The sequence below is a fragment of the Pongo abelii genome, chromosome 1, assembly GCF_028885655.2.
Source record: "Pongo abelii isolate AG06213 chromosome 1, NHGRI_mPonAbe1-v2.0_pri, whole genome shotgun sequence".
NCBI classification, from domain to species: Eukaryota; Metazoa; Chordata; class Mammalia; order Primates; family Hominidae; genus Pongo; species Pongo abelii.
The window spans coordinates 89222159-89236478 of NC_071985.2; the positions used below are offsets into that span (position 1 = coordinate 89222159).

The 14320-nt window shown below is 47.0% G+C and overlaps 2 protein-coding genes across 7 annotated transcripts; one reads left to right on the plus strand and one right to left on the minus strand.

Moving 5' to 3' along the window:
* Window positions 1–38: 38 nt before the first annotated feature.
* DEDD (death effector domain containing) lies at window positions 39–11039 on the plus strand. The gene is given in 6 exon segments (NM_001132575.1): window positions 39–101; window positions 1803–1835; window positions 8143–8531; window positions 8723–8830; window positions 9134–9280; window positions 9831–11039. Coding segments are annotated over 4 exon segments (957 nt in total). The 5' UTR covers window positions 39–101; window positions 1803–1835; window positions 8143–8206; the 3' UTR covers window positions 10208–11039.
* On the minus strand, window positions 8331–14320 carry NIT1 (nitrilase 1). Of its 6 annotated transcripts, none has more exons than XM_054526783.1 (7): window positions 14198–14310; window positions 13494–13589; window positions 12987–13241; window positions 12763–12866; window positions 12423–12556; window positions 12143–12268; window positions 8331–8528 (listed from the first exon to the last, which is right to left on the minus strand). In XM_054526783.1, coding segments are annotated over exons 1-7 (732 nt in total). In that variant the 5' UTR covers window positions 14200–14310; the 3' UTR covers window positions 8331–8513. The 6 variants fall into 6 exon arrangements, with proteins under 6 accessions (XP_054382758.1, XP_054382752.1, XP_002809947.1 ...); XM_054526777.2 differs by having other exon boundaries at window positions 14167–14293; XM_002809901.6 differs by lacking the exon at window positions 8331–8528 and adding an exon at window positions 10717–11870.

A 14320-nucleotide genomic window follows, 5' to 3' on the forward strand; every position in this document is an offset into this window, starting at 1 on the left:
CGGCGGCGGCTGCTGCTGGAGCCCGGATGCGGCGCCGTGAGGCAGGCCCGGGAGAGCGGCGCGGATGGATCCAACATGGCGGCGCCGAGCCTGAGCCGAGAGTGAGGCGGAGGGGCGGCCGGAGTGGGGAGAGGGAGTCGAGCGGGACGGGGCGGGGCCGGGCGGGGCCGCAAAGGGCTTGGGGAAGGAAAGTGGAGGGGGAGGCGGTGGCGACGTCCAGCCTGAGAACCTCAAGAGAGGGAGGTGACGGGACGCTGAGAGGTGGGGGAGGGGAGCTGCCGAGGGGGGCGTGCAGGGGAGATGGCAACTGCGGGAGAGGGCAGGGGTCGAGACGGAGGAGTGAGGGCATGGGGAGGGGCGTAAACAAGGGCTGAGACTGGGCCCAGCCAGGGGTATTAGAGAGGCCGAGGTGGGGAGTGGGGCTGCGATCCGCTCGTATTGAAGGGGGTAGGAGCAGGAGGGAGAGGCTGAGGGTGTGAAGGGGAAGGGGGCTGTGGCATGTGGTTGGAGGGAGGACTGGACTCTGATGAGGGGTGTTGCGAGGAGGTGGGGAAAGGTCAGAATTGGAGTTAAGACGTTTCTGGGGGACTTCGAAAGTGTTAAATTCAAGGTGGGAGGGGGAAGGGCCTAGGGGAGAATTTGGGTGGAAAAGGAGAGAACGGAGGCTTGGGGAATGGAGAGAGTGTCGGTGGGAGGAGGTAATGGAGAAAGTGAGAGACTGGGAGGAAGAAAGTTTGGGAGGAAGGGGAGTGGAATGGGAGATAGGACAGTGGAGCTGCACGGGTGATAGAGGTTCGGGGGTTTCCCTTTCCCCGGTGGAGAGGAGGAGAGAACAGAGTTAAGCAGCATCAGTTGCAGCCAATTCTAATTGCCAGGCCCTTAGCTTTTAAGAGGGTGGGAAGGGCAGAAGGGAATGGTCATGTGGGTTTGCAGAATTGGGGTTGGATGAGAATTCAACTGGGTTTGTTTTCCAAAAGACTCCCTAGCTTACTGTTCCCTTGTTTTTCCTGCTTGGGAAAATGGGGAAGCCGGTGTTGCCCAAGTGTGGAGGAGCAAAGGACTTTTCTAGTTTTTAGCATTAGCAATACAAGAGTCGGGGAGCAGACATGGCTATATTGGAACCCTATATGCTAAGGTGGAGGCTCTGGAAGTCTGAGGAGGGAAACAGAAAAGATAGAGTGGCATCTAGACAGGTTAATTAAATGAGTGCTGTAGTTTCCAGACCCTTTTGCTGTTTAAGTCTAGAAGGGAGGGGGTAACATGGATACTGTATATAGAAAAACTTTCCCTGGTGAAACATAGATGTATGAGTGGATGCTGCGCCATTAGATACTTTGTTCTCATTGTGTGCTAGTTACGGGAAAGGGCCAAAGGTAGAATTTGGAGGATAGTGCTGGTCTGCTGTAGCCACTTTCCTCCCAGTTTTTTCTAAAGATGAAAGTTAACATTAATATTGTAACAAAATAGGAATAAGGAATTGTGGAGGAAGATGAGAAGCTGCCAGAGGGTAACTGGTTTTCCCAGAAGTTCTTAAATTTGGGAGCTGTCTTGCCGCAAGCCATTGAGACTGGAAATTCTTGGAGTTGGTATTGTTTTTGTAAATTGACTAATAGAGAGTTAGGGAAGCCTGGAGACTTGTTGGGGGTGAGTTCTCTAAATGGCTTTAGGCTTGTCTGTGTACTTTTGCAACGAGATTGTCTAATTCTATGGGCCTTTGAGGTTTCAAAGTAAAACTTGAAAATTAATTATTTTCCCCTCCTTATTTGTTTTTGTTTTGCTGCTGGCTGTGAAACTTGTGCTAGGAAGAGACCTGGGAAATTAAGTTTCTTGCGGAGGTAAGTCTGGAACTTGTTTATTGTTTTAAAACAATGGAAGGGAATGGAAATAGCATGGGAGTTATTTTGAGGTTGGGTCCATTAATGAGGAGGAGAATGCCAGGGAAAATGAGTTATCATTCATCCGAGTGCATGAGATCTCTTGTAATCACTGTCTTTAGTTAATTGGAGATAGGAGGTGAAAGAGAAGGAGATTTAGATGTCTTGGGACAATCCCCCAGCTTTGGTTTGTTATTGTCTAGTCTTCTTGGTCAGCTCTGAAACTTTTTTTTTTTTAACATATGGAAGGCTGTATTCTAGTACATTGTCTACTAAATGTTGCCCTTGGAGGGTTGCTGGGACACCTTCCTTCCATGGGAAACTTTTCCTCTAACTTTCTCTTCCAGCTGTTGGGGGGTTCCTGGCATCTTTCTTTTGAAAACATACTATGTAATTCTGACTTCCAGATATTTGATTACATTTCCTAGTCCCACCAGCAAGAATGTTCTCTTAACCATCTTTAAGATTTTCTATGTAGTTTTCATTTCAAGTTTCAAGATACCACTTTTTTTGTAGTTCTTCTGCATGACTTTTCCTCTGAGGACTTCTGAGAGAGTCAGATATCTCTGATTCTATGAAATTACAAATATCATCCCTGTTCAGAAAAGATGACTGTCATTTTCATTTCAAGACAGCACTCTTTTTTATTTCTTTCACGTCGCTTTCCCCTAAGGGCTTCTGAGAGAGCCAAGTACCTCAAAAACTACAGATATTCCTGGTTGGGATGAGACCAGACTTTGCTTGGAAGGAGAAACAGTAGAGAAGGACCAATCAGGAGGAAATCCTGAAGATACCTATAGACTGTTGGCCCTTGGCTGACTTGGACTTCTCTAAAGAAAAAAGCAAAACTCCAGGAAATACAATTCCTCAGAATCAATTATTCTTGGGAAACTGTAGGGGAGAATTCATGTGTTACTATCTCAAATACAACCAGACCAGTCAGTGAGATCAGGACTTTCTGTGTGCTGGAGTTCTGTCTCTTGGTATTTGGCAGTGTTTCAGATACCAAGACTTGAGTTAGTTCTAATCTTCTGTTCAGAGGGTTACATTCTCCTCACCATTCTGATACCTGTCATCTAGAATCTCTGTATGTTTTAAGTTGAGCTCCCTTGCTTCGCTGCCACAGAAATATGAGTATATTTTGGTTTTAGAGGAAATTGGTCATGTTTTCTTTTCTAATTTTACTAATCAGCTGAACTTTCATCACTTTTTTTTTTTTTTTTTTTGAGGCAAGGTCTCACTCTGTACCCCAGGCTGGAGTGCAGTGGCGCGATCAGAGTAGCTGGGACCACAGGTATGTCCCACTATGCCCAGCTAATTTTTGTTTATTGTTTGTAGAGATGGAGTTGTGTCATGTTGCTCAGGCTGGTCTCAAACTCCTGGGCTCAAGCAGTCCTCCTGCCTTGGTCTCCCAAAGTGTTGAGATTACAAGTGTGAGCCACCATGCCAGGCCTCATCACATTCTTTTAATGTTAAAGTTAGATAGATTCTTGGAACCCTTATCTGCGTTGCATTAAGTGGAGAGGGCTGCCTCTTAACCTGCATGACAGTATCCTCATATTTCTCCCAAGGACATGGCCTTGAGGAACTTACATATTTCTATGTTTTGCTTCATTGAATAAGCAATAAAAGTCTGATTAGTGACCTAACAAGGAGAGTTTGCTGCTCATCCAGTTCCAAGACTTTAAAGATGACCCTGAGGCTTACGAGCAGGATCCTTTGTGTCTGTCTTGCAGAGGATTACATTTCTAATATCCCCACAGAACTCCAGATTGAACTAGGTCAAAGTAGACCTCCTGGGATGGGGCAGAAGTGGATGTAGAACTACCACCTGTTCCTTAGCTGAATGGCAACAGCAGGTGACAGAGGACCCAAGGTTGGAGTGGCATGAAACACCTTAGTGCAGTTGGACTTGGGAGTTAAATGAACGTGTATGTCTGACAGGCTTTTCTTTTCTTCTGGAATGTTGTTTGATGGGTTTGGATTGGAGGGACCAAATGGCTTTTTCTAGATCTAGTGTGGAAAGTGACATGCATTCTTTTGACCCTTCACCATGCTCCACCTAGAATAGGGTTTCTCATCCTTGGCATTATTGACATTTTGTGCTGGATGATTCTTTGTTGTGGCAGACTGTTCTGTGCATTATAGGATGTTTCTTTTTTTTTTGAGACAGGGTTTCACTCTGTCACCTGGGCTGGACTGCAGTGGCGCTATCACATCCCACTGCAGCTTTGACCTCCCAGGCTCAAGCAATTCTCCTACCTTAGCCTCCCAAGTAGCTGGGATCACAGGTGCATGCCACCATGCCAGGCTAATTTTTATATTTTGTGTAGAGATGGGGTTTCACCATGTTGTCCAAGCTGATCTCAAACTCCTGGGCTCAAGTGTTCCTCCCACCTTGGCCTCTCAAAGTGCAGGGATTACAGACGTGAGCCACTGCACCTGTCCTGTAGGATGTTTCTAAATATCCCTGGCTTCTACTCATTACATGCTGATTGCAGTCCCCTTCCCCACCAGGCATAATAATCAGAAATGTCTCCAGACATTGCCACATATTCCCCAGGGGTTAAATTTGCCCCTGGTTGAGAACCACTGACCTAAAAGCTATTATAATTCCTAGTACATTGATGATCCAGCCTGGGATCTAGGACTTAAAGGTGGCTAGTGTGTTTGTTTCCTCTCAAATGTAGGGAGTTAACTTCAAGGGATTGAAGCTTATAGAATTACATCCATTGATACATAATTAGGACCACAGTGCTTTCCTGTATTTTGCCTTATTTTCCATTGTGAGGGTATGTGGAGACAGTGTTTCTTCATTTCCTGGGGTTTAAGCACACTTTAAATTAGGGAACTGTGGAGCAACCGGCTCTTCTGGTTGGTTTAATATGAAACCTACCCATCTGCTTTATCTGAGAGCCTCATAATCAACAGCTGGCCCAAGGGAACAGGTGGGATAGGGAACAAAGAGAAGTTGCAGGGGCTCTGAGGAGGCTCAGTTTTCTCATGTTGCCTGCTATGAGTAAGAACTTATTTTCCTTTAGCACCTTCATTTGTACCCAGTGACAGCAACAGGTGAATCGAGAGGAAGAGACAAGGAATACCAGTCTATAGTTGAATAGCTATTTCCCATGCTTTGAGTGGGGGCATCTGGGCTCTCAAAACTATATATGGATTACATTTCCTGTCTACATATAAGAACCCATGGTATAGGGTTAAGTGATCCCAGAGTGTACCTCACCTTTTCTTAAGGGAATGAGTTCCTCTGTGCTTTCATTTTAGTTTTTCATCTGAGGAAGAAAGGACCAGTTCCTACTTACTCTTCAACTTTCTCTATCAGCTTTGTTTTTCCAAAGAAGCTTATTATTTTATTCTGTTTCCTAGTCTAGCCTCAGTTCCTTTTTGTATAAAATGGACAGAGCAACCTGTCTTATTGTTGAGTAGGGTAGAGTGGTGTGGTATGGTGTGGGTAGTTCTGGACATTGCAGAGGAGGCTATGGCTAGTTAGAATATATGCATGGTAACTGAATTACCTGTATCTGTTTTTAATGGGGTCCTCTCTTGGACTTTTGTGAATTTGTTTCTTAATTGGAATTGCTTGAGGTGATCTCTTGGAGATTAAGTTCAGTTCAACAGTGGGTTGCTCCTACTATATTTGAGGCTCTGTCCGTTACTAGGCACTAGGGATATAAAGATGAATATGACATAGTCCCTCTCTATGAGTTGAGTAGGATCTAATGGGATAATAAATACACAAATAATGTTAGTACATGGTGATAAACGGTGTAAAGGAGATATGCATAGTGTTCCATAAGAGCACAGAAGAGGACTACTTATCTCAGCATGGGGGTGTAGAAAATGCATTTTGAAGATGGCATCTGAGCTGACTCTTAAAGAATGAGTAGGAGTTAGCCATCTGAAAAAGAGTGATGATGGGGGTGTGGAATAGAGAAGGGAGAGGGGCATTCAGGCAAAGAGAAGAGCCTGAAGAAGGTATAGAGAAACAAATTGCATGATGTATGTGAACCATAAACAAACTGATAATATTAGAGAATAAAAAGCGGATGTGATGGGAGATGAGGTTGGGAAGGTAGGCCTGATCTCAGAAGGCTTGATGTGTGTATAAAGAATTTGGAGTGTTCGGCCAAGTGTGGTGGCTCACGCCTGTAATCTCAGCACTTTGGGAGGCCGAGGCAGGCGGATCACAAGGTCAGGAGTTCAAGACCAGCCTGGACAATATGGTGAAACCTTGTCTCTACTAAAAATACAAAAAGTATCTGGGCGTGGTGGTGGGTGCCTGTAGTCCCAGCTACTCGGGAAGCTGAGGCAGGAGAATTGCTTGAACCCGGGAGGCGGAGGTTGCAGTGAGCCAAGATCGCGCCACTGCACTCCAGCCTGGGCGACAGAGTGACTCTGTCTCAAAAAAAAAAAAAAAAAAAAAAATTAGTTTGGAGTGTTCTTATAGATAATGATGGGGCTATCAATGGGTCTGAAGCAGGAAAGTGACTTGGTCAGTTGTGGACTTTAGACAGCTAACTGAACTAGATGTGGCAGTGGATGGATTTAGGTAGGTTAAGATTGGTGTTGCAGAGAACTTTTAAAGTTACAGTAGTCCAGGTGAGAGATTATTGTAATCTGAACCATGGCAGTGGAGGTGGAAAGGTAGGATAGATTTAAGAAATATCTAGAAGTAGCATTAACAGGAATTTAGGATTGATTGTGTGATTGGAGATTGTGACCAGAGAGTGCACAGTATAGGATGGTACTATCTGGTGGAGTAGTAAGTATGAGTGACTTGAGTGGAGTCAAAATTGTTGAATTTGAGAATTGATTAATGGCTGCGTCATTAGTATTACCCATAGCCCATAATGATGGAGGAACTTTGTGAATCAAGAGCCAAGCTATATAATGAATGTGGGGCTGTGATTGGTCATTGATAGGGGATTGGTAAATGACATCCATGAGGAAAGCTTAGAAGGTGGTATTGCCAAGGCCAGGTACGGTGGCTCACGCCTGTAATCCCAGCACTTTGGGAGGCTGAGGCGGGTGGATCACCTGAGGTCAGGAGTTCAAGACCAGCCTGACCATCATGGTAAAACCCCGTCTCTACTAAAAATACAAAAATTAGCAAGACGTGGTGGCGCGTGCCTGTAATCCCAGCTACTTGGGAGGCTGAGGCACGAGAATTGCTTGAACCCAGGAGGCGGAGGTTGCAGTGAGCTGAGATTGCACCACTGCACTCCAGCCTGGGTGACAAAGTGAGACTCCATCTCAAAATAAATAAATAAATAAAAGTTGGTATTGCCAATTAGTGTGAAGATCAAGGGAGTACAAATGGCATAGAATTACAAGAATGCTTATTGTAGAAACTTAATGTTTATTTTAAATCCATGAGTTTTGGTAAATATTGATAAACTTTCTGAGCAGTTATTGTTTCTCGATGTGGTTGGATTGTAGGAAAAATGTGGAGGGATGATTCTGGGCTGCAAAGGCCAAGGATGCTTGTATCTTTGAAATCTGTTTCACAACCATTTATATAAGGGTTACCCAGTGATTTTCTCATTGGATTCTTAACAACTCTGAGGTGCAGCTTCATTCATCCCTGTTTATAGATGACAGCACTGAGAATTTGGAGTTAAGTGACTTGCTTACGGTCACACAGCTACACAGCCTTTCAGTGTAAACTAGTTCTTTTCTTTTTTTTCAAGATGGGGGACTCACTCTGTCACCCAGGCTACAGTGCAGGATTATAGCTCACTGCAGCCTTGAACTCCTGGGCTCAAGTGATCCTCCTGCCTCAACCTCCTGAGTAGCTGGGACTACAGTCGCATGCCACCATGCCTTGCTAATTTTTTTCTTTTTTGTAGAGATGGGGTCTTGCTATGTTGACCAGGCTGATCTTGAAGTCCTGGCCTCAAGCCTTCCTCCCACCTCAGCCTCCTGCGCAGCTGGGACTACAGGCGTGTATCACCAAGCCCAGCTAATTTTTTCTTTTTTTGTAGAAAGAGGGGTCTCCCTATGTTGCCCAGGCTGGTCTTGAACGCCTGGGCTCAAGTGATCCTCCTGCCTTGGCCTCCCAAAATGCTGGGATTACAGGTGTGAGCCCCTGTGCCCAGCCAGTGTTTATTTTTAAACAAACACTTTAAAAATTTAATAAACATGTATAAAGCACTATACTGTGCCAGGCATTGTTAGTGACTGGGAATATGGGAATGCATAAGACTAGTTCCTGCCCTTGAGTGTCTCATCGGTTCTTTCCCTGCCCTTTCAGTACGGTGGGGATTGCAGCTGCTGAGCAGGGATTCTGGAAAGCATTGCGTACCTGAGCCCCCAGCATGGCGGGCCTAAAGCGGCGGGCAAGCCAGGTGTGGCCAGAAGAGCATGGTGAGCAGGAACATGGGCTGTACAGCCTGCACCGCATGTTTGACATCGTGGGCACTCATCTGACACACAGAGATGTGCGCGTGCTTTCTTTCCTCTTTGTTGATGTCATTGATGACCACGAGCGTGGACTCATCCGAAATGGACGTGACTTCTTATTGGCACTGGAGCGCCAGGGCCGCTGTGATGAAAGTAACTTTCGCCAGGTGCTGCAGCTGCTGCGCATCATCACTCGCCACGACCTGCTGCCCTACGTCACCCTCAAGAGGAGACGGGCTGGTGAGGAAGTATTAGGGGCTGGAATCAGGGAAGAGTTGTGGGAGGCCAGGAAGCAGCAACATAGGCGTCCAAAGGGGAGGACACATTGATCCTGGGGAGTACTTAGAGTAACTTGTGAGGCCCACTGGGGGTTTGGACTGACAGAAGGGAAGGGTGTATATTTTCCTGAATGATTACTTCTCCTCCTACAGTGTGCCCTGATCTTGTAGACAAGTATCTGGAGGAGACATCAGTTCGCTATGTGACCCCCAGAGCCCTCAGTGATCCAGAACCAAGGCCTCCCCAGCCCTCTAAAACAGGTGAGAAGATATTAACTCCCCCTACTTTCCATCATCAAGTAAAAGGACACTGATCCCATCACATTCTGGGCCTTGCCAGCTTAAAGGATGCTGTGCCCCCACATCGTGCCCCATAAAAAAAAAAAATCAGGTGAGGTGACATTTCTCCTAGGTCCCGTATTTGCTCTCACATGTCTTTTCAAGTCACATTATTTCCACTGCTTTTAGTGCTAAGTCTAAATGATTCCTTCCTCATTCCAAGAGAAGTATTTGAATTTCTGCCTTTACCCTACTGTGTTTTCTTCCCTTTTACTTTCTGGTCAGTGCCTCCCCACTATCCTGTGGTGTGCTGCCCCACTTCGGGTCCTCAGATGTGTAGCAAGCGGCCAGCCCGAGGGAGAGCCACACTTGGGAGCCAGCGAAAACGCCGGAAGTCAGTGACACCAGATCCCAAGGAAAAGCAGACATGTGGTGAGGAAGTTCAAGGGTTCCAGAGATGGAGCAGACTTGGAGGAGAATATAAAGAACTGCTGGGACACTGGGCAGTTTATGCTATTCAGTGTGAGATTCACTTTGATTGCCATTGCAAAGTGAGGCTGAATGGTTGGTGTCTGGTGGAAGAACTGCTCTTTATAATTGTGGCAGGGTACATTTCAACTCTTCTTAGTTAATACTACATCACAGGGATGTTGTTATGACATCCTTATTGTAGGATGAGCCAAGTCGAGTATTAAAATGAACTTCTATGCCTGGTAATTAGGAAAATATCTCCTATAAACAAGTTGCTACCTGTGAGTAATGGGAACAGTGCTGACCTCGGCATGTCCCGTTTAAGGGAACCTCCTGCATTCAGGCAAGGATTTCAGAGATACATAGAAATAGTCCTGGGGAAGAAGTAGAGAAGCTGTCAGGTGATATTCCCTACTTTTTTATTCTGTTGTGCTTTTCACTTTTCAAGCTTGGGTTGTAAACTCATCCCTTACTGTAACCTCTTCTGCTCTGTATCTTCTGTTTCCAACAGACATCAGACTGCGGGTTCGGGCTGAATACTGCCAGCATGAGACTGCTCTGCAGGGCAATGTCTTCTCTAACAAGCAGGACCCACTTGAGCGCCAGTTTGAGCGCTTTAACCAGGCCAACACCATCCTCAAGTCCCGGGACCTGGGCTCCATCATCTGTGACATCAAGTTCTCTGAGCTCACCTACCTCGACGCATTCTGGCGCGACTACATCAATGGCTCTTTATTAGAGGCACTTAAAGGTGTCTTCATCACAGACTCCCTCAAGCAAGCTGTGGGCCATGAAGCCATCAAGCTGCTGGTAAATGTAGACGAGGAGGACTATGAGCTGGGCCGACAGAAACTCCTGAGGAACTTGATGCTGCAAGCATTGCCCTGACCTATTCCCTCTTCTCACTTTGGGGACTGTTCCCATCACCCACCTCTGGAGCTTACACTGTTCTGGGGTTTGTTCTCTACCCTTCCAAACAATCACACCCCTGCCTTTTTTTTTTTTTTTTTTTTTTAAAGAAAAAGACAAAAGAAAGTGGAAGTGGTATTCCCCACCCCTCCCTGCACCCATGTGCCTGGGCTTCCCCTTTGTTTCCCTTTTCCATTTACCCCCTATTGTGTGTCTCAACAGCTACCTTACCACTGAGCCGTAAGACAAATGTATAGGGAGAAGCAAAGTCTACAGCACATAGTCTTTGTTAAGGGATTGATGTGAACACTTTTTTTGGATGCACTAAGGAGTTATCAATACTTCTGGCTTTATGAGAGCTCTTAAATTTTGTCTAAAAAACCAAAGGGCTGTGAGTAAGGGAGCTATGTGGAAAGTGGGACTCTGAAGTGTATTTTGAAAATTAATCACCACCCTCTTCCAAATTATAGAATTTTTTAAAAACAAAGAAGCTGTGGCCCTTTCCACTCTCTCCTGGCCTCTGGTGCTGCTCCTCTCTGCCGCCTTTCCTCCATTCCATGGCTTGAAACCTCTGCCTGATGTGTGGCTCCTTCCTTTTCCCCATTTGTCAAACCCTCTTCAAAGGAGGAACAGATAAGAAGACTGGGTCAGCCTAGTCATGCCTCCCAACTGTGGTGGTATATGTGTACACACATACACAGGGTGGATGGAGAAGAGGTTGCTGATTAAAATACACTCCCCCTATAAAGGGGAAGGGGGAGTGTGACACTTTCTTTCCATGTTCAAGTGAAAATAAATAATGTACCCTGCAGCCCTTTTCCCCTTTGCTTTCTTCTGGCTTGCGCAAAGGGCATCATAGGTGAAAGTGAAGTAATTCCTTTTTCCTTCCCCCTCCTCCACTCCTACGCCCACTCCCATGCTTGGGAGAATGGGGCTGGGACATGCACTGAGTGTTGCACTTTTATTTAGGTAGGGAGGCATGTTGAATGAGCCAGGTGGTCTAGAACTGGAGCTTAATCCAGCTGGTACAATACCAACTCCCTTTCTAGTTCCCAAAGGCAATGTCCAGACACAGACTTTATGATTATTATATTTTTCAATGCCAGTGCTGCTCAGCCCTCAGCAGAACTTCAGTTTCCATGAAATAAACAATGACTATATAAAATTCCACCTTTCTGAAACTGCAGTCTGACCTTAGGTGAAGCTCAGGTGAAAGTTTCTTTCCCAAGAAGCCCATCTTGTTCCATCAAGAGAGTCAAGGTTCTCCAAGTGAGGGGAGCTGTGCCTGGGTCCTGCCTCCAAGTCACATGAGCACCAGCTCACAATGGCAGGGTGGGGGTGGGAGGGGCAGGTCTAAACTCACAGAAGTCAAGTCTTAAGACAGTGGGTGACCCAGATTGCCATAGAGGTCAGGCCTGCGGTGCTGGAACACAGGCAGGTGTTGGCGCAACTGTCGCAGATAGTTGAGATCTATTCGGGCAAGGCAGAGGCCTGGCCCCTCAGAGCAGCGGGCCACCACTGTTCCCCAGGGGTCTACCACCATGCTGTGGCCATAACTTGCTCTCTTCTCATGGTGGCGTCCACACTGTGCCGCTGCCACTATATAGCACTGGGTTTCGATAGCACGGGCCCGCAGCAACACCTGGGCATGAGATGTGTGTTCACTTAAGTACATGTAGGAAATAGTGGGGAAGTGACAGGTGAGGGACATTACAGACCAATCTACCCATTGTGACTATTTTGATAATTGCCTAGGAATGATTTACTATTTTAACTGTTCTGTAACATGAGAGAAATATCTGGGGAATGAGTTTTCCCATTAGGTGGAAAGGGGAAAGAATTTAACTGGTAGGGCCAAGGGGGGAAGATGAGGTTAAGAAAAGGCTCTTATGTTTTAAAAAGGCATCGTCTTACCTCCCAGTGGGCTGGGCCTGTAACGGATCCAAAAGCTGAAGGATAGGTAAGTATCTCTGCTCCAGCTTGAGCCAACGCCAGAGAGAGTTCAGGGAACCGTATGTCATAGCAGACAGCTAGACCAATCTGGAATGAAAAACAGCCTACTTAGTAGTCTTCCTGCTCTGTTTGTCACAGCATCTAGTCATATTTCCATTACCCCCTTTCTTAGGGCTTTCTATCCTCTACTGCCAGTTCAAAGTATTCCTGTTCCCCTCCCTCATCCTTTCACAACTCCCACCTTGCCTGCTGGTGTGCTGACAGGTGACTCAAGACTGGGCCCAGGCATGGTAGAGTTGCTTTCACACATAGGCCCCTGCCCTGGAATCTCTACATCACACAGATGTGTCTTCCTGTAAGTGGCCACTACTGCCCCTACAGTAAGAAAGAAGGAATATCAGTGCTGGTGTTCTAGAAGCCTTGCTTACTCCTCCCAAGGAGGAGATTATAGGCTACGAACTGAAGTAGGAACACCCCTAAATCCTTGGGTCAAGGAAATGAGTTGAGAAACAATTCTGGAGAATCTAAGTTTAAGTAGAAGAGCATGGGAAGAGGCAGGCTAAAGGGTTATAAAGTCTCACCTTTGCTGTTCAGCAGCACGTGACAATTGTAGATTTTCTGAGTCTGCTCCCAGTCTTGGCCACGCTCATGGAAACCACCCAAGGACAGCCAGAGTCCACATTCCCTGGGGGGAAGGGACACTGACAACTCTTCACTGACTTCTCAAGGCTCTACCCTCGTATCTGGCAACCCAGGGACACCGTCCAACAGAGATTCTACCTCTCCCTCGCTCTTTCCCTGATACCTGGCAAGCTGGCTGTATTCTTCCAAAAGTTTCCCACCCAGTGGTTCAGACAGGCGTAGCGTTTCTGCAGGGTCCCGTGCAATGAAGTCAAATGCCTCAGGCAGGAAAGCCAGGCAGGCACCCAGTCTGGCAGCCTCTCGAACCAGCTCAGCACATGTTTTAAAGTTCTGTTGCTTGTCTGGCGTCGATGTTACCTGGCACACAGCCACCAGGGGCAGTTCGCAGGAGGAAGAGGAGATAGCCATGGCTCTGGGCCTGTGAATAGCATAGGCAGGATTCTCAGATTTCACAGCACGGGGAAAGAAATTTAATGCTAAGGGGTGCAAGTGGAGAGGCAGGAAAGCTGGACTTCCTTTTGATCATGCTCTTACAGGGCACGTTGACCCAGGGCTAGTAGGGCTCACCAATCAAATGTGTGGATAGTTGACACTCCTGTGTCTCCTACTATCCATTTAACAAACTGAGCATCTAACTGCCAGGCACTGAGGGCACAACAAAACGTGTTACCTGGGCTGAGCACAAAGTACTGACAGTCGAGGTATCCGGAGTCCGGGACACAGAAGGGACAGGAATCTGTGAGGAGGCCTGGTGATGAAGCCCAGCCTGAGGAAGGTGAGACATGAGGACACCAACCCCTTCTTCAATAAATTTCTAGGATTCTCTGACTTCTGTCTTTATACTGTGAGCCTGAATCAGGGCCCTGCCAGTAAAAACCTAGTCTTCAAAACGCTCTTTACTATATAAGAAATTATAGGCTAAGGGACAAGATCATACAGTGGGAAGATGGAGGAAGGGGCTCTGCTCGCCGCCTGAATAGTTCAACTTCCAATGATCTCACATTAAACTGAAGCCTCTTTCCTCTGACAAACGTTTCCGCAGTCCAAAAGTCATCTCCGGGAACTATCCTTGGTTTTCCCAAGACTCTCTCCTTGACTGTGCACTTGCGCAGCTTTACTGACTCGAAGCATATTTCCCCTTTCACAAGAATCTCTCAGGGGAAAGTTCACCCTCCCTCGTCTCCCACCCCTCCCTGGTGGGCAAGGGGCAAAGGAACCCAGGCCCCAAGCCGCGCCCCGCCCTCCACCCTCCAGCCGCCCGCTCCAGTTGGCCCGTCCCTCCCCGCCTCTCCCAGGGGCAGCATCTCTGTTGCACAAGTTAAAGCACCGCAGGTGGGATTCACCGCGGCCGACGGGATAGGCAGTAGGTCCTACATGAAGATGTGGCCAAAACCATTCGCAGGATCGGATCCGGAGGGCGGCCTGGAGCCAGCAGCGCCGCAGCCAGTGGGCGGTAACTCGCAGGCCGGACGTGACGCAAGGCGGGGGCTGAGCTGC